The following is a 22,604-nucleotide window of genomic DNA, read 5'->3' on the forward strand; positions in this document are numbered from 1 at the left end:
TGGCAGTTTGGGCTCGGGTCAGCTAAGTGGTTCTTTTGCTAGACTTGCCTGGGCTCACTTAGGTTGGTGCCGTCAGTTTGTGGCTTGGCTGGGACTGGATGGTCTAGAATTCCCTTGCTCATGTCTCTGGAGGTTGGCAGACTTTCAGCCAGAGCATCTTGTTTCCTTTCCATGTGACCTCTCCAGCAGGCTAACCTGGGCTTCTTCCCCTGGAGGTTGCAGGGTCCTCAGCAGCAAGAGACAGCAAGCCCTGATGCCCAAGTGCTTTTCAGGCTTCTGCTTGTGTCATGTTTGCCCTTTAAAACAAGTCATGCTGCTACCCAGATTCAGGAGGTTGAAAAGAAAGACTCTACCTCTTGTTGAGAAGAGCTGCTCTGTCACATTGCAATGGGGCATCCAAACAGGGATGGCAAGAATTTCTGACAATTATTTGTCATCTCCCTACCTTTGCTGATGGGAATATTTCTGTTTTTATTGATTTCCATGATAACAAATTTCAAATGTACACCAACATTCAAACATACCCTAAAGTAAAAAGAATGATACATTAAACCTCTTATATGCCCATCACCTGGATTCAACAATTTTCAATATTTTGCTGCTTTTTTTTTTGCCTGTATTTTTAAATTTTTCTCTTTGCTGAAGTATTTTAAAGCAAGTCCCAAACATGGTGCTGTTTCAGCTCTGCATGTTTCAATATGCATCTCCTCAAAAAGGATACCTTACTTATGTGGCCACATGCCATGATCATATCTTGGTATCATCTAGCACTTAGTCCATAATTAAATTTCCCCAATTGTCTCAAAAATGTCTTTTTACAATAGGTAGATTTGAAAAGGATTCCATCCACATAAGGTCCATAGCAGTCCCAACTTGCTTTTCTTTTCTTTTTTCCTATTAATTTGTTTTGAAAACTGGCTGAGTTTTCCTATATACTATAGGAATAGTATAGTATAGTTCTATATAGTGTATAGAACCTCCCACATTCTGCGTTTGTCTGTCTGCTTCCTCGTGGAGTCATTTAAGGTGCATCTCCAGCTCTTGTATTTCTGTTTGTGGAAGTCTCCCTATAGGTGAATTTCATTCAGGTGCCACTCTTGGGGCAGGTGTCCTTTGTAGAGAGGGTTGTGTGCTTCCAGTCGCATCACACAGAGGCATCAGTGTTGGCTTGTCTTGCTTTCAATAATGCTATAACAGTGATGGGTGGGTTGATCCTTTGATGATCAGTACCCGAATCTGTTATTTCAGTGTTACAAGACGATGATTTCCTAATTCCGTCATTCCTTCCAGATTTATTAGGTGGAGTTTCTTTCATAAGGAACTTTCCCTCACCAGTTAGAGTCATTTGGTTATCTGCAATAATATCCAGACAGAATATATATTCTTTCCTTTTAATTGACAGCTTAGAGCATAAGGAGTTGGTACCTGAGTTATAGCTAGAGCTACTCAATACGTAGTTGTTTGGGGGCCTCTCTTGCTTATTTACTCTCTTTTTTGATATTACAGCTAGACCTCAGAGATATGGCAGGTTCTAATCCAGACCACTGCAATAAAGCAAGTATCACACTAGAGCAAGTCAAATGAATTTTTTTGATTTCCCAATGCATATAAAAATTATGTTTGCACTATACTGTAGTCTGTTAATGTGCAATAATAACATTATGTCTGAAAAAAGAATGTGCATACCTTAATTAAAAAATGCTTGATTGATAAAAAATGCTAACCATCTGACAATGGAGGGTTGCCACAGACCTTCAATGCAGGGTTGCCACAGACCTTCAATTTATAAAAAAATGTAATACCTGCAAAGTATAATAACACGAGGTATGCTTGTATTATGAATTCATGGGTTTTCAATATTCAGTGTGTTTCAATCGCATTTTTTTTTTTTTTGAGGCTCAAATTGTTTCATCTTTGGCCAGTGGAAGCTACTTGGTCGCTTCTCTCACCTTTTGATCCATTATTCTTTGAGAATTTCCTTGCTTTCTGGCACAGTATATCCCAGGATTATCTTGTATGTTTCTTGCTCCAGACCTGTAATCAGCCATTCCTGGCTGGAGATTACAGTATGGGCACTGGTTGGGCTCAATGCTATTGAGTTTTTATTATTTCTAGTCCTTTCGATGGCAAGAGCTGGGAAACATATATATATGTGTGTGTGTGTATATATATATATATATATATATATATATATATATATATATAGTCAGCCCTCTGTATCTGTGGACTCTGCATCTATGGATTCAACAAACTGCAGATTGAAAATATTTGGAAAAAAAATTCCAGAAATTTCCAAAAAGCAAAATTTGAATTTGCTGCACACTGGCAACTATTTACATAGCAGTTACATTGTATTAGGTATTATAAGTAATCTAGAGATGGTTTCAAGTGTATGGGAAGATGTGCATAGGTTATATGCAAATACTACATAAGGGACTTGAGCATCCTCGAATTTTGGTATCTCCAAGGGTCCTGGAACATATAGATACATATATATGTTTCTTTTTCTCTTAAGTATATTTTTAAAGTTGTTATACTGATTTTTTAACTTAAATTAGAATTGCAAAATTTTTATTTAACTTCTTCAATTTTATGCTTTTTTCTCTTTTCAGTGGAAAATTTTGGTTCCTAACTGTGTTAACATACACTAATATATATTGATATATTAACTAATATATAACTAGTGTGAAAACATATATTATAATTTAGCATTACTAGCATATACTAATGCTAATAATATTAACATTATTACTTTGAAACTGTTGTATATTTACATTTAACTTTGAAACTGTTATACACATAATGTGATAATGCTAATATTGTAAATTATTGTATGTTAATAATACTAATAAATATTAAATATACTAATGTATTAATACATATATAAAACAGCTAATTTCTATATATTAGTTAATACACTAATGAGTATGTCAGTTTTATATTAATGTGCACACACACGTAGATAAAAGTTTCAAAATAATAATGTTGATATTATTACTAACAGACTACTGGATGAAATTTAAGATTTCTCTGCAGTGCCCTTTTCCTTAGAAGATATTCCACTGAGAATACAGTCAAAGCACTTTGGACAAGTCATTGGGAACAGTTCTTTTCTTTGTATGGTTAGGGCACGAAAGTAGTGTTTATTTTCTCACCCCAGTATTTACAGATGCCTTTTTTCTTCTTGATTTCATTTTTTTAAAAATATGCAAAACATTTTTGTTTCCAAAGTCAAAACTATAATATCGAGTCTGTCTAGAAAAGTCTCAGATTATTGATGTCTCTCCCTCCTCTAAAGGCAATTCCTTTTATTTGTTTATTTTGCAAATATATGTATATATTTTACTCCCTTTTAAAATTATGTTAAATATAAAAATATATTTACCTCTTTTTCAGTGGAGTTACACTAACTTTTCTACATTTTATGTTTATTATTTGTTTTAAAAGACTACTATTGTAAAGGTTTTACACATGCATAAACTGTAAACAAAATCCAAACATTGTACTTTGGGAGACCAGACTGTTTAGCTTCTGTTAAGGAATATATCTGGTTGTTTTTTTTTAATCCAATGAGTTTGGTACTCCCTGCCATCTGGGAAAGACAGATGCCAAACTAAAGTGGGATAGAAAGATTTCTTCTGATCTCCATTTATTGTTTGAGGCTGAGAAAATATCTCACAGAAGTTCTTTTACAATGATGAGTCTGAGAAAATAAGTTCCTTGACTATAATAAGAACCATGAAACTCCAGGTGTGCCCTGAGTGTTGTCCTTTGTGATTTTTTTTTTTTTTTTTTTTTTTGCGGTACGCAGGCCTCTCACTGTTGTGGCCTCTCCCGTTGCGGAGCACAGGCTCCGGACGCACAGGCCCAGCCGCTCCGTGGCATGTGGGATCTTCCCGGACCGGGGCACGAACCCGTGTCCCCTGCATTGGCAAGCAGACTCTCAACCACTGCGCCACCAGGGAAGCCCCTCTGTGACTTTTTAATTTACCCTCTGCCTCATTCATAGTCATGTTCACAGACTTGAACTTAAGAAATTCTAGAGGCTCAAAATGGACATGGCCAAAATAGTTTTCATAAGATTTGGAAAGGAGGAGGCTTGGCAAAATTGGAAGAATATCAGAGAAATTAAAGAGAGAAAACGGGCAGAACTTGATGTACTTCTGTTAATAATGTTGTAACATTGTTAATTTTTTTGGTTTTTAACAAATCTACCATAGTTATATAAAATGTTGACATTAGGGGAACCTGGGTGAAAAGTATAAAGGAAGTCTTTGTACTATCTTTTCAACTCTTCTGTAAAGCTAAAATTATTCCAAAAGAAATTTTATTTCGTATACACATACACACTCACACACACAGGCAGCAGACTAAAAAGTCTTAGAATGCATTAAATACAAAGGGATCCTTAGAGAACTTCAACAAAGCAGTAAGATAAATAACCTAACAGAAAAAAGGGGGTAAATGAATAAATGTCAAGTAATATACTGTTTTTGTCTGCCAGACAGGCAAAAATGTATGATTAATATCAAGCGTTCATATGGGTGGGGGAAACAGGATAGGTTGATCTAATATTCTTGGTTGGCAAGTCAACAGTATCAGTTTAGCATTTTTATTTTAAATAAGCATATACTTCAATCAAAAAAAGCCATTTGGGGCTTTCCTGGTGGCGCAGTGGTTGAGAGTCCGCTTGCCGATGCAGGGGACACGGGTTCGGCCCCGGTCCGGGAAGATCCCAGATGCCGCGGAGCGGCTGGGCCCGTGAGCCATGGCCGCTGAGCCTGCGCGTCCGGAGCCTGTGCTCCGCAATGGGAGAGGCCACAACAGTGAGAGGCCCGCGTACCGAAAAAAAAAAAAAGGCCATTTGGATATCACTCTCTAGTTAGATTTAAATACCAGTATTCCTGGGTAGTGGAAATGGGGGATGTAGGCCAGTTGGACTTTTAAAAAATACCTATTGCTTGAGTCTTTTACAGGAGGAATGTACCCCTGTATTAGTTGTGAAATTAAGGGGGAAAAGAAAGAATGCCAAGAGCCCAGGGCAGGCATTGACAACAGAGAGACCCAGAGGTGAGAGAACTCTCGGGAAGCTCATCATGAACCGGTAGAACACTGTCTAGAGGGGCTGGACTCGAAGCTGCCTGTGCCACTTGTGGGATCCAGTGCAGAATGAAAATGTGGAACCCTTTGCTCAAAAAGCAGAAAAAAGTGTCATTAACAGTACATATAATTTTTCCATTTATTTTTATATCAGGCTAGTTTTTTTTTTTTTTTTTTTGCGGTACGCGGGCCTCTCACTGCTGTGGCCTCTACCGTTGCGGAGCACAGACTCCGGACGCGCAGGCTCAGCGGCCATGGCTCACGGGCCCAGCCGCTCCACGGCATGTGTGATCCTCCTGGACTGGGGCACGAACCCACGTCCCCTGCATCCGCAGGCGGACTCTCAACCACTGCGCCACCAGGAAAGCCCTCAGGCTAGTTTTTTTTTTTTTTTTTTTCCAGTACTTGGGCCTCTCACTGTTGTGGCCTCTTCCGTTGCGGAGCACAGGCTCTGGACGCGCAGGCTCAGCGGCCATGGCTCACGGGCCCAGCCGCTCCGAGGCATGTGGGATCCTCCCAGACCGGGGCACGAACCAGTGTCCCCTGCATCGGCAGGCGGACTCTCAACCACTGCGCCACCAGGGAGCCCCCTCAGGCTAGTTTTAAATGCAAAGATCAGAACATTTAACTCGTATGAGGAATTAGTTGAATTATACAATTGATATTTCATGGCTTTTCCCTGGAGTTGTCCCTCAAGCCAGCCAGAAGAGACAAGCACAAGCAAACTCAGAAAGGTTGGGAGGAGAGAGGACCCCACTCCCAAGCAGAGACCCACAGGCAGGGGGAGCACCCCTGGGCCTGGGATACTCACAACCAGAAGACCCTCCAAGGCCCTGGGGGTCCCACTTGCCTGCTGGGCCTAGCAGAACCCCCTTCTCACAAGCTGCCTGACCAAGATGCCCTAGCTGGGCACAGGGTCTGGGGGGATTGAGCTCCTGGCCTGCTGCTGCAGCCCACAGCAGACGGCAACCACCAGGGATCCTTAAACCTCCAGGCCGCGAAGGCTTGGTACCCGAGTGGGAGCTGAGAGAGAGGCTCCCCCTACCAAGGTGGGAAACAGCACTGCCTGTCTGGACTCTTGCCCCACCCAGGATGCTGTGGTACCCAGCCCTCGCCCATCCCTGTCAGGGAGGGAGGAACAGGCCAGTCTTCAGGAGTCCTGGGAGCAGGCAGCCTGGAGCCCCGCCCCAGAGGCCACAGGAGCCAGGACCAGTGTGAGCTGAGACCACAGGACCCCAGCGTGCGCTCTGTCCACCTTCACTTACAAAATACAAATCCAAAGCGAAAATCATTCAGATTCAGAGCATTAAACCCCAAGTGCAGGGGCTTCTGAGCGCCGGGTTGTACAGCTGCACTGCTGGCACACCTTTGAAGGTAGCCTGGGTGGAGTCAGGGGCTTTTGTTTTTGTTTTTTCCCTCCGTTTTTAAGATGGGAGAAACTAGGAGAAGCTTGAATTCTGAGAGGTAGAATCCTTTAGCTGAGAGAGGACAAAGATGATGGCCAGAGAACTTGGCTGATAGGGCCAGGCCCCCAGATGGGATTCCCTGCCCAGGGGGGAGGGAAAGAGAAGAAAAGCCAATGTTAGGATAGGTGTGTCATATTTGGCAGGAAGGGAAGGGAGTTTCCATTCCTCAATTTCTGTTTTCTCTATGGATTATCTGCTTGGGCTGGGGAGGAGGTCTTTGAGGGGTCATTAGGAGAGGGTAGAAGTGGGAAACAGGAGCTGTGAAGGAGGGGCAGACTGCTCCCTCCAGTCCAGCTGGAGTCATGGAGTCCACGGAATTATGAACTTTCTAGTCAGCCTGGTTGTGTGACATTCACGACCCTAAAAAGAGAAAGCTCTACCTTGCCATGGTCAGAGGAAGGATGGCGCCACTCTTCCTTAGGAGGAACTCTTCTTAGGAAGGACTGTTCTTTATTTTGAACTGAATAAAAAATGACTTGTTTTTAGTGTTTCTACGTTCTTTAAAAAAACGAAATGATGTTGGTGATAAGTAGCATTCTTTTGGTATTTTTTTTTATTCTGGCAAAAATCTATATAAAATGTACCATTTTAAACATCTTTAAGTGTGTACAGTTCATAATGTTTGTTTTTAAATGTTCTTTACTTTGCAAAATAAAATAAGATTAAAAGTTGGTCATTCTGTATTGTACCCCTAAAGTGGGTTTTTTTGTTTCTTTTGTTTTTGTGAAATTTTACTGGTCTTTGAAATCTAGAAACTTTATGAGCCTTAAAAAACTTTTTCCTATTTAACAGTGTTATATGACTCTTATCGGCAGAGGAAAATTTGGAAGCAGTTTATAGAATGTTTAAAAATATGGCATAAGAGTGAGATTAGGATTACTTATTTTATTTTGTTTTTACAGTGCTCTGATAAAGTTCTCCTAATTCCAGTATTTTGTATATATGTCTCTTTTGTGACATTATCAAGACTGTCTCACTTTCTGCCACAGTGCCATACTTCCCCTTTATAGTTCATGTGTAAATTCACAGCTCATACTAAAAATAGCTATGTTTTTCTAAGGATTTTTTTGGTAACAGAAAGATAAATATACATATGTAAAATGTGGGTGTGGTTATAGTTGTTCATTTGGTCAAAGCTGTTTTAATAAATGGTTCTAAGATTTATAAAGATTTCGCATACATGCTGTTTTTTCATTCTGAGCCACAGACACCAAAAGTCCCACAGGAAGTTGTCTTTGAAAGTGTTGTGGTTTTTTAGTTTCCTGTTCAGTTTGCATTAGATGATCAGAAATAGTCTGTGCTATCGAAAGAGATTCTTGGTTAAACTTTATTGTAATTCTAAATGAGAATCTCAAATTTGCTTGTATTTCTTCCCATATAATTGATCTAGAAGAGCTATAATCACATCCATATGTAGGCATTAAAGTTGTGGTATAATGTGAACCTTTTTTTGATGTTGAAAGGATAAACTCTTCATTGTTAAAGGGGCAACTATCTGAGATTATGCTTTATGCTTTCCACTTCTTATCAAACCATCTCCCCGGAAATAAACTGTAGGAATGGATATGTGCTTTTAATTCTTGACAACTAACTTTTACCTTTATTTTTACAAATGACAAAAACTTTCTCTTGATTCTTTAGAGAAAAGGAGGTACATTAAAAAAATTGTACAGCTTAATTAATTTTTTAACATCTTTATAGGAGTATAATTGCTTTACAATGGTGTGTTAGTTTCTGCTTTATAACAGAGTGAGTCAGCTATACATACACATGTATCCCCATTATCTCCTTCCTCTTGCATCTCCCTGCCATCCTCCCTATCCCACCCCTCTAGGTGGTCACAAAGCACCGAACTGATCTCTCTGTACGTTGTGGCTGCTTCCCACTAGCTAGATATTCCACATTTGGTAGTGTATATATGTCCATGCCACTCTCTCACTTCGTCCCAGCTTACCCTTCCCCCTTCCCGTGTTCCCAAGGCCATTCTCTACATCTGCGTCTTTATTCCTGTCCTACCCCTAGGTTCTTCAGAACCGTTTTTTTTTTTTTTTTTTTAAGATTCCATATATATGTGTTAGCATCTGGTATTTGTTTTTCTCTTTCTGACTTACTTCACTCTGTATGACAGACTCTAGGTCCATCCACCTCACTACAAATAACTCAATTTTGTTTCTTTTTATGGCTGAGTAATATTCCATTGTATATATGTGCCACATCTTATTTATCCATTCATCTGTCGATGGACACTTAGGTTGCTTCCATGTCCTGGCTATTGTAAATAGAGCTGCAATGAACATTGCGGTACATGACTCTTTGAATTATGGTTTTCTCAGGGTATATGCCCAGTAGTGGGATTGCTGGGTCGTATGGTAGTTTTATTTTTAGTTTTTTAAAGAACCTCCGTACTGTTCTCCATAGTGGCTGTATTAATTTACATTCCCACCAACAGTGCAAGAGGGTTCCTTTTTCTCCACACTCTCTCCAGCATTTATTGTTTGCAGATTTTTTGATGATGGCCATTCTGACTGGTGTGAGGTGATACCTCATTGTAGTTTGGATTTGCATTTCTCTGATGATTAGTGATGTTGAGCATCCTTTCATGTGTTTGTTGGCAATCTGTATATCTTCTTTGGAGAAATGTCTATTTAGGTCTTCTGCCCATTTTTGGATTGGGTTGTTTGGTTTTTTGTTATTGAGCTGCATGAGCTGCTTGTAAATTTTGGCGATTGATCCTTTGTCAGTTGCTTCATTTGCAGATATTTTCTCCCATTCGTACAGCTTAATTTAGATATTATAACTACCATTGAAAAAAATTTAAAGTATACCATTATTCTTTGAAATATTTTTATCAATGTAATTTTTAAAGCATAGTATTCTCAAGGTTAAATTTCTTGCTTGATTTCATTATTTTTAAAACCATGCCAAAAGGAAAATAAACTAAAATTGCCATCAGATGTATTAGATCTTTGACAGATCATTATGTAATCTAGCATGTAACTTACATACGGTAGGCTTGATGAAGAGTGACAAATGAGGAAAGAGGAAAGGTCTCAGTGCATTTGTAGATAACATTTCTAGGTTTAGGTCTGTTAAAGGTACGATGTCTAGTTCTAGGCAGGTCATGCTGATTGCACATCTTATTAAATGGGAAGACTAATAAAGATAATGTGGAAGGTCTTCCACAGCCACCTTTTCAAATAAAAAAATATCACCACAATTTAAAAAAAATAGCATTTGTTCATAAGGAAATTTTAATTACAGTTCCTAAAAGAATAAATAATACTTTGTCCAAAAACAAAAGTTACATCCAACATGACTTTAAAACAAAAGAGACTGTAACCATTTCTGTGCATGGGGAAAAAAAAGGAAGGAATAAGGGTTTGATTTGCAGAATGTTTTTTTCTAGTTCCATAGCTTCAGGTTGCAAAATGTATGGTATTTTACTTTGAAATTTTAATTGATATTTATGTATGATATACAGATATTTCTTGGTTACGGTAAATTAGGTCTTTTCATACAGTTTGAATTCTAGAGAAAATCATCGTTTAAAACCTGATGTTTCTGCTTTTTTCTGTTTCTCGTGTACCTTTTATGGCACTATACTAGGTACTTTTCAGGAGCTTACCATTTAATGTTACTAAGAATTCCTGACATTTGTGAAGAGCTTTACATTTTACAGAGTGTAGAATAATGAAGGCGGGAAAGGTTTCTTAAATACTTGGTGTCTAGCGAGGGCGTTTGCACAGCGGGCTGATCAGCCGGACAGCAGCCTTTTCTGCTGGGCGCCTCCCCTTCTCTCGCCACTAAGAATTTCAACATTTTTTATGCCAAAAATATGCTTTTGGGATCCCTGTCTGTACTGGCTGGAGAAGGGGGTGTTGGGTCTATATCGAGGCCTCGTGTGCGTGAGCCCCCTGGTGCCCGTGACCAGTGTCCGCGGGGCAGTCGATCCGTCCACAACGACAGCCAGGACGCACTTCACAGCGAGGCCTAGGCAGGCGAGCGGCGGGGGCCGCGGCCAGGTGTGTCTCTGTTCAAGTCGCAAAGGCTGGATACACGGAGGCTCGCTCCTGGGGGCCGCTTTCCGCCGGACCCGTGATGCGAACAAACAGGAAACTCCGTCTCCAAGCTACTTCGGAAACTGGGCTTTTCCTTCCGCAACAGGGGTCGCGTCCGGACAGGAAGCTGACCAGCCGCTCGCCCCTCGCCCTCGTGGCCCCGCCCCCGCCTCGGCCCCGCCTCCCGCGCTTGGCCCTACCCTGGCCCTGGCCCCGCCCCCCGGCCGGGCATGCTCAGTGGGCCGGGTCGGGTTGGCAGGTTTGCGTGGCCGTCCGTGGTTGCCGGCGCCGGCTCAGCCCGCCGACGCCACGTCCCGTCGTTGCGGCTCGTTCCTGGGAAGTTACATGCGGAAGCGGCTCGCAGGGAGACGGCGGGCGGGCCGCGGAGGGCTCGGTGCTGCCGCGCGTTGAGCGGGCGGGCCCGTGCCGGTGGCGGGGCTGCGGCCGCCGCGCTCGGAGGGAGGTGCCGGCCGGGCGCGCCCCGCGGGGAGCCCCGGGCGGGGCTGGCGCGGCGCGGACTTTTGTCCTAGTTGAGTCCCCTCCCCGTGGGCCGGGCCTCTCCGGCGCCCCCGCCCCGCTCGCTCCCGGGAGATGTTTATCTGGGCAGCTGCGTGAGGAGCCGGTGGCTGGCGGCGAGGAGTCTCGGGTCCGAGGAGCGTCTTGTGGCACCGGAGAGACAAGATGTCCGCCAGGGCCGCGGCCGCCAAGGTGAGCGCTTCGGGGGCCCGTCCCGCCGGGGGCCCGTCTCCCTCCTCCCGCGGGCTGGCTGCCGGGCCGGGGCCCGAGGAGCGGGCGGCTGGCCGGGGGTGGGGACGGCTGGGGCCCAGGCAGGTGCATCGCGGCGGCGTCGCTGGCAGTCCCCGGCTCATGCCTGCTCGGGGAGGGAGCAGGGCGGGCGGGAACGCGCAACAGGTCCCGCCGGGAAGCCGGGCGCGGGGAGCGGAGGTCGGGCCGGAGCCACCCCGGTGGGCGGCGGCTGCTGTCTTTGCGGGAGTGGTTGGTCCCTGGCGAAACCGTGTGGTTTCGATCTGATGTCACTGTCGCTGGTATGCGCGCGCCCGCGACAAGACATTGGGACGGCAAACACTCAGCCCGTGTGGAGTAGGCTGGATTTTTGTTGTTTTAACTCTTTTATTTACTTACGGAAACATTGAAAAAACTAATCTCTTAACAGTTTTTAATAGTTTAGTTTGAATTAAACTTTCAGAAGTACCACAAAATAACCTTAAAAATGGACAATTAGATGAACTCTAAACAATAAAAATTGGCAAAGACGTGTGGTTTCCTCAAAAAAGTAACACTTTTTCTTATCAATTTTTCCATGTGCTTTGAAGTATTATGCCATTTTCTCAGTGCTTTCAAACCAATTCGTATATGACATCAAAAAGCTGAAGTTCTTTTTTTTAAAATACATTTATTTATTTTTTAAAATTTTTGACTGCATTGGGTCTTTGTTGCGGTGCGCGGGCTTCTCATTGCGGTGGATTCTCTGGTTAGGGAGCACAGGCTCTAGGCACGTGGGCTCAGTAGTTGTGGCTTGCAGGCTCTAGAGCGCAGGCTCAGTAGTTGTGACCCACGGGCTTAGTTGCTCCGCGGCATGTGGGATCTTCCCGGACCAGGGCTCAAACCCGTGTCCCCTGCATTGGTAGGCAGATTCTTAACCACTGAACCACCAAGGAAGTTCCCTGAAGTTCTTAAAAATCAGTTAATATTCTCCTCTCCTTTTGTACATTTTAACCTTTTTCACCATAAAATAGTACCTGCTCTTTTAAACGATTGCGGGAATAGAGAAATGTGAAGAGTAAAAATCTTCTCCCTTAAAAATCAATTCATTACTTGAAACAGTATCAAAGTGCTTACGCAGGTACTGGTTTGATTTTTTTTGTTTGTTTTTCTGTTTGAAATGTTTATTCATAGTATCTCGGACCAGGTATAATAAGGCCCTGGAGTTTCTGATCTCAAGACCTTGTTTTCTGGCTGGCAGAAGTTAGCGGATACATTTAGTAGTGAATAAAGTCTTCTAAGGAATTTAGTGTTCTCTCTTTAAGAAAACTTGTATGTGTACAAGAAAACTTTCATGTGTACCTTTTTGACCGTACACTGATTAAGCACAATCTAAAGATTTAGAATAAAAGGCAGAATTTTGCATGATTTTAAAATAAGCTTTCATTATTTACTTTTCTTGGGAGGAAAGGCTTCGTTGCCGTATTACAGAGAATGTCACTGTGTTCCTGCACTGTGATCTCTGGCACTTAATATACAAGACCACACACTCTAAAAAGGTTATTTCATGTATGGAGAGAAGTAAGTTTTCAATAGATTGCCATGGTAAAATGATGATTTAGAAGGAGTCATACATTTTCTCCTGAATCATGGTGTTGAGATTTTATGGCATATTGAAAAATATCCCTAGTTAAACACTACATTTTAGGGACGTTTGCATTCTTAAATATTTATGAGTAGAATGTCAGTTGAAAGCTTACTTTTCTGAAATGCTGTGTTATGGGGCCACCATTAAATCTTATGTAGAGCAAGGCAGGCTGTAAAAGATAGATGAAATGAAATAGTATTCAACCAACCAAGTCACGTTTAATTTTGTAAGGTGATTAAAATGCTTAATAAGAACCAGGCTGTGTACTCAATACTGTATGTATATTTTTGTTTCCTCCACTTCCCAGTTAAAAAGTGAAGACATTAATTTTGCAGCTTGCTTTTATTGCTTTTAGCATAATAGTTTGTAGAACTCTTCTCGAAACCAGTACCTTTGATTCTATATTCTTTGTAATGGTTGAATATTCTTCCATCCCATGAATATGCTGCAGGTCATTATTGCCTTACTGATAGACATTTAATTTGTTTCCAGGATTTTATTGTAATAAGTAGCCTTATATTTTTATATCTGCATTTATATAGTATTACTGTATGTCATATTCTTAAAAGTGGAATTTCTGGGTCAAAGGGTATGTGCATTTAAAATTCTGATATACGCCACTAAATCTTTCTCCAAAACGGTTGTACCTAGGAATAAATATAACAATTGTTGGTAACTTACCTAATTTTAAAGGACATAAAACCTCAGTAAACGAGATGAGAAAATATACTCTCTGACTGGGGGAGAGTGACTTTTGTAGAATATACCAAATTTCCTAGAGTTGGTGTATAAATGTTAACACAATTCCAAATAGAATTCCAGTGCAGTATTGTAGAAAACTTGACATACTGATGAGAAAGTTTATCTGATAAAATAAATGGATGATAGCCATGAAATTTTTGGAAAAAGAATACTTTATTAGAAAACCTAATGTGTTATAAATTCAAAGTAATTTGAGGCAGTCTTTTAGCTCAGGAATAGACATTGGAATCACAGAGTCCAGAAACATCTGTGTGTTTATGAGGTTTTAGTGATTATGATCGTCAGCATTTAATGTGTGTCAGCTATTGTTCTAAGTGCTTAACATGAATTAACTGATGTAGTTCTCAGTATCCATATGAAGTGAGTACTACTGTTATTCCCCAGTTTATGGATGAGGAGATTGAAACACAGAGAGATAAAGTAACTTGCCTAAATTCACCTAGCCAGCAAGAGGGAGAATTGAGACTGCATGATAAAAATAACATGGAAGATTACTGGAGAAAGGATGGATTATTCAATAAATAGTGCTGGGACTGTTGGTTATCCTCTTTAAAAAAAAAAAAAGAAATTTTTAGGGCCCCCCCCCAAAAAAGTCCAAATGAAATGTTTGAAAAAGTGCAAAGAAGATAAATCATAAAATACTAGAAGAAAGTATAGGATGCTTTTAAAAAATAAATACTTAAATTGGAAAGGGCTTCTCAGTGCATGATATTAACTTAAGTAATAAAGGAAAAGTTCAGATATACATCTGAATTTGCAAACAGAATTAACTAGTGTACCTGATATGAAATGATTCAAAAGTTGAAAACAGGAATTTGAGGGCGGTTCTCTGTCTCACCAAGGAATTGTTTAGTTATGTAAGAAAATGATATGAATAATTGGGAACATTTCCATTTGTTGAATCACAGAAAGTGGCTGAAGCAAGTACAGTGGCTTCTGGATTTTTAAGCTGTTTCACTTCAGAGGAAGCAATAAAATGTAACATTGTACTGTATGCTTATTTGATTTTGCTGCTTAAAAGTTTCCATTTGTCTCAGGAACAGAATTTTTTTCGCCTGGTTGATTATTTTTAAAATTATAATGTAGTTTAGTATGGAAATTATTTACAGCACTTCTTAGGAATTGATTTATAGTTATCAAATAAGGCACAATGAACTTTCCTTAACAGCTTAACATTTGAAAGTTAAAAACTGTAGAATAAAGCTAAATGAACAAAACTAATTACAAAATTAGTCCTTATAGATAGGAATTGTGTCCTCAGTGGCTGTTATGACGTAGTTTTAATTTTGGTACTTAGTGATTGGTATTCGCTTCATACTGCTTTAAAGGTAAATTAAAAACTCACTGTGCTTTATGAGAATTCACTAATTGTGTGTGCCAACGTTTATTGGGCTTCACTGTAGTAATATTTTTCTTTACCTGCCAAATTTGTACAATGTTTTTCACTAGAAATATTTTTATAGTATTTAAGGTAAAGACTTAATTTTTTATGTTAGTGTGTTTGACATGGTAGATGCTTGTGGTTAAACCTGTCATTTATGTGCTTGGTTGATAATCCTGACTGCATTTATAACTCTTAAGTTCATTTTAGGACAGCTCCATTAGACAGGTACTTTTCAAATCTACAGTGCTTACCCACTAGTGAGTGATAGTGGAGGTCAGCCATCCCCACCAACAAATAATGAGGTTAAAACCAATCTGTGGCTTTGAGAGCTGTAATGTAGTATATATAGTACTGTTTCCTGTTTGGTTTGAAGGAGAAAGATTACAGTAGTTTCACTGCTTTTTTTTTTTTTTTTCCAATCCTGGTAACAATGTACTGGCTTTGACTTTTACTTGATCTTTAATCTTTTCTCTATTTAGAGACCAAATGTAAACTCAGTACAGTTCTAAGAATAAAACTGAGTATAAACAAGACATTACCAAGCTGCTAAGGAAAGTGTCATTAAAAATAATAATTTTGGTGACAAAATTGGAAGTGTAATTCTGTTTATTGACATAGTTCTGACATGATAAAAATTCAGTCTAATGAAAGACCACGAGTCCGGCTGTAAATCCACGTGTGGTGCCACTGGTCCCTGGCCGCCCAGCCACAGCTCACTGCAGGCTCCGTGCCAATCACGCACTCAGGATCGAGCACTGATGGAGCGTGGTAGGGCTGGAGACCAGCCATGGGACAAGCAGAGTTATTTTTTATTTGTAGAGTTTTTGATCAAATGTTAAATAAGATTAAAAGATAGTTTATGACTAGTACGATATTTCTGAAATATTTGACTAGAACTTGCTTTGTATCTCTGAATTTTGAAAGACAATCTTGAAAAACCTCCTTAGCTTAACTTTTAATCTTGTAGAAAGAGACACGTTAGAACAGTTTACCAAGTTTTGAATTTAATCTAAAATTGGTCTGTTTCAGTATAGTATTTCTAATATAAGCCAGCAATAAAAATAGGCCTTTTGCTACTGCTGACCTAGAGTGCTTCCTAATTTATTTATTGCAGAGAAGAGTGGCTTCAGGTTGCTTCTTTATGGGTTAGCCAGGTGCTTGATTTCCGTGCCTTCCTAAACAGATACATTCTTAACAATGAGAAGTGTGCGATGAGTTCATGGGTAGGGAATTTCATGTTATATCCTAAAAATGTGTGAAAATAATGGACTCTGAATGATCGACTATCCCACAGAGTACTGTTTTAATATGAGGAAACCAATGTTTCCAAAATTCATACCACAAAATACCCTGTTACATATGTAGTGTTGATACTGAATCACAGAAAGCCCTTAACTTTGGGATAGATGAAAAGGTATGTTTTAATTTGTGTTGTAGGTGCATTTCAGTATATATTAGAACAGTCTTAACTCTTTCATGCTGGTAGAATGCTGGGAAGTGAGTTGATTGGTGAGTGACCTCATTCTAGTTTATCATGCCCAGAAGAGAGGTGAAAACTGGAATGAATATTACTTTGCAGGGATGCTAATTAGGAACATAAGATTAGCATATTCCTGGCTTGATTAAAAAATTTTTTTTGATTTGCTGAAGTATTATTTTTGTTTTTTTTAAAATAGTGTACATTCCCAAAGAGTGAAAGTTCATTTTTTTCTTGGTTATTTTAGGAATTTTCACTCTTTCGAATTGTTGCTAGTAATCTTTTGGGTTTGTACACAGTTTTTGATAACTGAATTAAACTTAATTTATGATCTCTTAATTCAGTACATAATGCTAAAATTCAGGAGGTTATCAGTAATGAGATTCTTTTTGTTAGTTCAGCAAGTATTTATTGAGCACACTTTGATTTGGATCCCTGTCCTCTAAAGGCTTATAGGTTTTAGCTGCCCTGTATTGTAATAATCTGTTGTGAAATGTGTAATTCATTTTTAAGATCCAAAGGATTTGAGTTTTTATTCTTAAATATGAGCACACTTCAGGTCATCTTATAAAAGCATAGCACTCTGCTGTGCTTTTTTGGTTGGGGAAGGTGGTAGAATCCCATCTAGAGCCTGGGCTTACTGTAACACATGAGTTTCTGCATTTTCCCTTGTTAATTAAAAAAAAAAGTTTCAGTTGAATCTGGATACATTCACGCATTTGGTAAACGTCTAAATAGAGAAGAAGGTTAAGAATTATAAAGTAATTAGAATTTATTTACATACTTATAACTCCTTGAATATACTGACATGGAAAATGGACAGTAAGCTGGCTGTTACTATTATACTTAGGGTCTAGCCAGTTGTTAAATATGTAACAATTTGGATTTTTGAAGCTGTATTCTATATTTAACAGATACTCACTGCTGGCCTAGTATGAACCAGGCACTGTTCTAGGTGCTAGAAATAGAGCAGTGAACATATCACTATGCTGTACTTGTGGACCATTTTAATGGTGTGGGCAGAAAGCAACAAATAAAATACTGTAAATAAAATGATGATGAGCACTTAGAATCCCTAACAGGCCATTTCTGGATCATAACTTGCTTTCCCCAAAGATTATAAGTATCTTGTCTTCTATATTACTTATTTTCTAGTTTTTCTGTGTAATTTTACCACTTACGCATTCCGTAAACACTGGTTTTGCCTGTGAACTTTACACAAACAGGATCTTCTGGTGTGGACTCTTGTATATGGCTTCTCTTGCTCAGTGTTGTGTCTGTGAGACGATGGACATCGTGGGTGACTAGTTCATTAGCTGTCATTATATTCGTGGGTGAAATTCGTAGTCTTCCATTTTAGGAGGGCTTACTGTCAGATTGGCTTCTGGAAAAAGTAGTTTGAATTAGACTTTTGTGGGTTTTGGGGGAAAAATGTTGTATACTTGTCTGAGGGGCAAGAATTAGATAAGTGTATTGGCTAGGCGTTGGAACACTAACAGCTATGTGAAAAATAGGGAGCTGCTTTTGGTGTTCATATGATGTTTACCTTGAAAAGCCAGTTTTAATTTTGAGGGCTTTTTATGACTAAGATCTTAAAATCCATTATCTTAAAGTGTATTTTCATAGGTATCTATTTACCTGACGCTGATCAGACCAGTGAAAGCCCTGATAGGGAGAAATTTGTGGTTCGGCAAAAACAAGTAAACACAAGTGTACTTTTCAAAGTATAATTGTAAGAAATCTTTCCCAGTGGTGTCATGTAAAGGAACTTTGGAAGATTTATTTACTGTTTTTCTTTTAAAATAAACTTATTTATTTATTTTTGGCTGTGTTGGGTCTTTGTTGCTGCGCGAGTTGTAGCGAGCGGGGGCTACTCTTCATTATGGTGCGGGCTTCTCATTGCGGTGGCTTCTCTTGTTGCGGAGCACGGGCTCTAGGTGCATGGGCTTCAGTAGTTGTGGCTCGTGGGCTCTAGAGCGCAGGCTTAGTAGTTGTGCATGGGCTTAGTTGCTCTGAGACATGTGGGATCTTCCCAGACCAGGGCTCGAACCCATGTTCCCTGCATTGGCAGGCAGATTCTTAACCACTGCACCACCAGCAAGTCCCTATTGTTTTTCTTTTTTAAACAGTGATACATGTTGGACTATTTAATTAAATGTATACCAACCCATATTTTGATGCTGTATTTCCTGTAAAGTCAGAAGACTCTGGCCATGGCAAGCAGATTTATATCCTAGTTGTAAATATGAGAAATGTGTATTAATAATAAACAATAGCCTCCTAATACTGAGTGCTGATTCTGTGACGATACTAAGCTAGCTGTTTCATGTGCATTGTCTCATCTGGTCTTAACAATTGTGGTAGGTACTCTTGTGACCTCTGTTTCATAGGTGAGGAATCTGAGGTTAAATTTACTGCTCTGGCTAGTGACACACTTGCTTCTAGGCTTTATAATTCACACATGCGCATGCTTTTACGTTCATGTGCTGTAAGGAGTGTCAAGGAGACGAGTATGGAATGGTGTTAGGTGTTAGGCGAGTGAGAGTGAGAGGGTGCTGTGGGGTCAGAGAGCACGAGCTCCTCTGAAGGAGGCCAAGATTGCCCCGCCCCAGCTGATTGTTGCTGGTGGTGAAGACAGCAGGCTGGATCTTCCCGTTTTTTTCCAGAACTGGTTGTAAATCCAGATTTTATGTAAATTACCTTGATTTACTTGTTGGGAGCTGACTTCATTTTTTATACCTTTTTATTGTGAAACGTAACACCTATGTAAAAGAGCAGAAAGCACATGTACATTAATGAATTATCACAAAGTGAACACCCATGTAAACACCACCCAGGTCAAGGAGTAGAGTATTGGCAGCTCTTCAGCTTCCTTCATTGCCCTCTACCTGATAACCTTATCCTGCCAGTGAGCCACTGTCCCGACAGTAAGGCCCCTGCGTTAGGATCTTCCTGCCAGCACCATTCTTTCCCCAAGACAGCCACTATTCTGACTTTATGTTTTTATAATTCGTGTGTTTTTGCATCATGAATTCATTCATCTTCATTGCTGTTTAGTATTTTATTGTGAATGTACTACAGTTTATTTATTCTACCATTGATGGGCATTTGGGTTGTTTACTACTTTGGGCTATTAATAATGCTTCCACTATTAAGATGAACACTTGTTCATCTCGGTGAACATGTGCACGTTTTTCTCTAAGATGTATTTGGGGACGGAATTGCTGCTGGATTGTTTAGTGTGTCTTCACTTTCAGTAGACGATGTCTTCTGCAAAGAGATGATACCAAGTTACACTTGTCATCATCAGTGAATGAGGGTTTCTGTTGCTCTGCATTTTGACCAATACTTGGTATTAGCAGATACTTTTAGCCCTTTCTGGTTGGTCTTTAGTGAATCTCATTGGAGATTTTAATTTGCATTTTTTGACTAGATGAAGTTGAGCAACTTTGCATGTTTATGCCCTGTTTGAGTCTATTGTCTATTTTTCTTTGGGATTATCTTATTGATTTGCTTTGTATTTTTTTTTTTTTGGATAAAAGCTAGTTGATTATATATATTGTAGGTATATTTTCCAATGTGGTAGTTCTCTTAATGGTCTTTTGATGAATACAAGCTCTTCATTTGAATGTGGTCTGAGTGTAGTGACACAAGAGAAAGGCCAGCAAGGAAATAGAGAGTTTCCAGAGAGGGACCTGCCTGTTGGTAGGCCAGACCCTGCACAGAGAGAGGTCAAGCAATATAAGAACTGAAAAGTTTTATCATTGAATAACCCTAAGTCTTTGTTACTTTATTACGTGAGTTTAGGCTCTGGAATCTGCATCTTGAGTCTACCAGTTAATACTGTGTTGTCATCTGTACAGCTCAGATGATCACAGTACACTCAGGGACCCGTCTCAGGGTGGTTGTACACTCAGCACAGTGCCCAGAACAGGGTGAGCTGTTATGTTGGCTGTATCTTTTAATAAAAACATTTTAAGTGAAGCCCACCTTAATATCAGGGAAGAGGTGTATAGGAATTATGGTATTTCTGTGAATGTGCACTCTTAAAACATTTACTTACTTTACATATTTAGGTATGTATGTATGTATTTGATACTGGACAAAGGGTTAGTTGAGTCCCAGACCAGCAAGATGTGTTGTGGTGTCAGAGAAAGTCCTTGAGCTCCCGAGATACTTTTGAAAATTTTATTACGGTAGTATTAAGTAAGAGAGGCACTCTTTTGTTTGACGAATTAGGGAATAGAGACTAAAGACTACTCCTACTCCAGTGTACCTGGTTCAGTTGGGCTACATATCTGGTAGGGTGAATGACCTGATGGATTAGCAGATTCTGTTCAGTTCTTAACTCCTGAGCACCTCATATCTTTCCACTCGTTCCATGGGTACTTTCTACCATTTACATCCCCCCTCCCTCCAAAACAGATATATACACACATACACACATTCTGTTCTTCTCTTTGTACTCCTGTAATAGCCTCCTAAGTAGTATCATACCCCTTCTTGTCCCTTACAGTCTGTCTTTTTGAAACGATCGTCTCAAAATTCAAGTTTGATTAGTACCCCCTCTTTCCCTGTGCCCCAGTACACATGCTCATTCTAAAACTCCTAGGCTTCTTAATTGACTTCAGAAGTAAAAGACCAAAATCCATAATATGATCAGTAAACTGCTACAGGATTATTTGACCCCTACCTACTGCTCTAGCCTCACCTTGCATCTTTTCCCCCCTCTTGGTCTCTGTTCTCAACCTGTGCTGTCCTCATTTTAGTTCCTAGCGGGTACTGAACTTCCTGCCAGGTTTGTCTTTGAGTTCCTCTCACGGCACTCATTCTTTTCTTTGTAGTATTTATTTAAGCCTGTGGTAATATATTCAGTTGTGACATTTTTTGATCATCCATTTCTGTCATTAGACTGTAAGCTCCATGAGAACAAAGGTCATCTTGGTGTGTCCTGTCATCGCAGAGCTTAACAGAGTGTCTAGCTTATAATAAACTCAAGTATTGTTTGAATTAACGTGGAAAGTGCTTTCCTACGCCAGGGCTCTTGCACATGCTGTTTTCTCTACCTGGAAAGCTTCCCCACTTCTGTCCCTCATTCACCCAGCATCTGTGCCAATTTTTTTTTTTTTTTGACAAGTGCTTATCAACTTATTAAAAGTTGATTTCAGCATTTGCAGTGGTGACTTCAGCCCTGACTCCTGGCTCAGTGTTGATGGAGGTAATCTGCTTAACCATCTCAGGACTGTGCAAGTCAGTGAGTCGCTGTGGAGCCTCTTCTGAAAACCATCCCAAGTCTTAGAACCTTCACCACCAGGAATTTTCCTTGTAGCTATTCTCAGAGTCTTGGTATATACATCTGAACTGGTCCTTTCACTTTGAGATGCTTTTCCTTTGTGCCTCTGGTCAAGTCAGTGTTGAGGCTGGTGAAGATGATTGTAATTCCCTGAACTGCCAAGTCTGGTCCCACAGGTCCTTCCCACAGGTCCTTCCCGCATTTTGCTGCGGCTGCAACCGGGCTTCCTGCCCGCCTTGTTCCCCAGCCAGAGCAGGCAGAGCTCTGAGGACCTGTCTTCCTCAGATAGCCATGTCCCAATACTAAACCTCGAGAACCTTGTCCTGAGCCCAGAAGACAGTTCAGAACTCTGCTTTAAGCTCCCTGTGCTTTACCTGTATTTCACTGTACAACAACTTGTACTTATTTGTCCGCTGCTTATTTGATTAAAATCTGACATCCCTCCTGGACCAGAGGCACTGTTTTCACTCTGTTGCTCACTTACTGGTAATAGACCAGGTTACATTCAGCCAAGAAACTCCCAGAAGGTCCTAGTGCATCTCCAGGACCTGCTGCACTTATCTTTCCTGGAAGGGGAGGCAGCTGCTGAGGAGCCAGCCCATGGAAACTTTGCATAATGGCCTGGCATCTTGGTCGTAGGATTCTTAGTTTGGGTCTTTTCTAGATTCAATAATTAACTTGTAGTCCCCTCAA

At 40.3% G+C, this 22,604-nt stretch overlaps 1 protein-coding gene across 18 annotated transcripts in view; it reads left to right on the top strand.

Annotated features, from left to right (window-relative positions):
- TJP1 (tight junction protein 1) overlaps positions 1 to 22,604 on the top strand; it is a gene marked incomplete at its 5' end in the record, with an annotated part of 330,702 nt that overhangs the window by 202,914 nt on the left and 105,184 nt on the right. For 2 of the 18 annotated variants that reach the window (XM_079914045.1, XM_079914046.1), the window contains one exon: positions 10,817 to 11,332. The exons of 12 other annotated variants lie outside the window; for them this stretch is intronic. In XM_079914045.1, coding sequence (XP_079770171.1) covers positions 11,306 to 11,332 — 27 coding nt within the window. Of the gene's footprint in view, positions 1 to 10,816; positions 11,333 to 22,604 lie in introns of those variants that run through there. 4 more of the 18 variants (XM_079914058.1, XM_079914049.1, XM_079914048.1 and 1 more) reach the window with 2 other exon arrangements.

This window comes from Stenella coeruleoalba (assembly GCF_951394435.1).
Source record: "Stenella coeruleoalba genome assembly, chromosome: 2".
Taxonomy (NCBI): domain Eukaryota; kingdom Metazoa; phylum Chordata; class Mammalia; order Artiodactyla; family Delphinidae; genus Stenella; species Stenella coeruleoalba.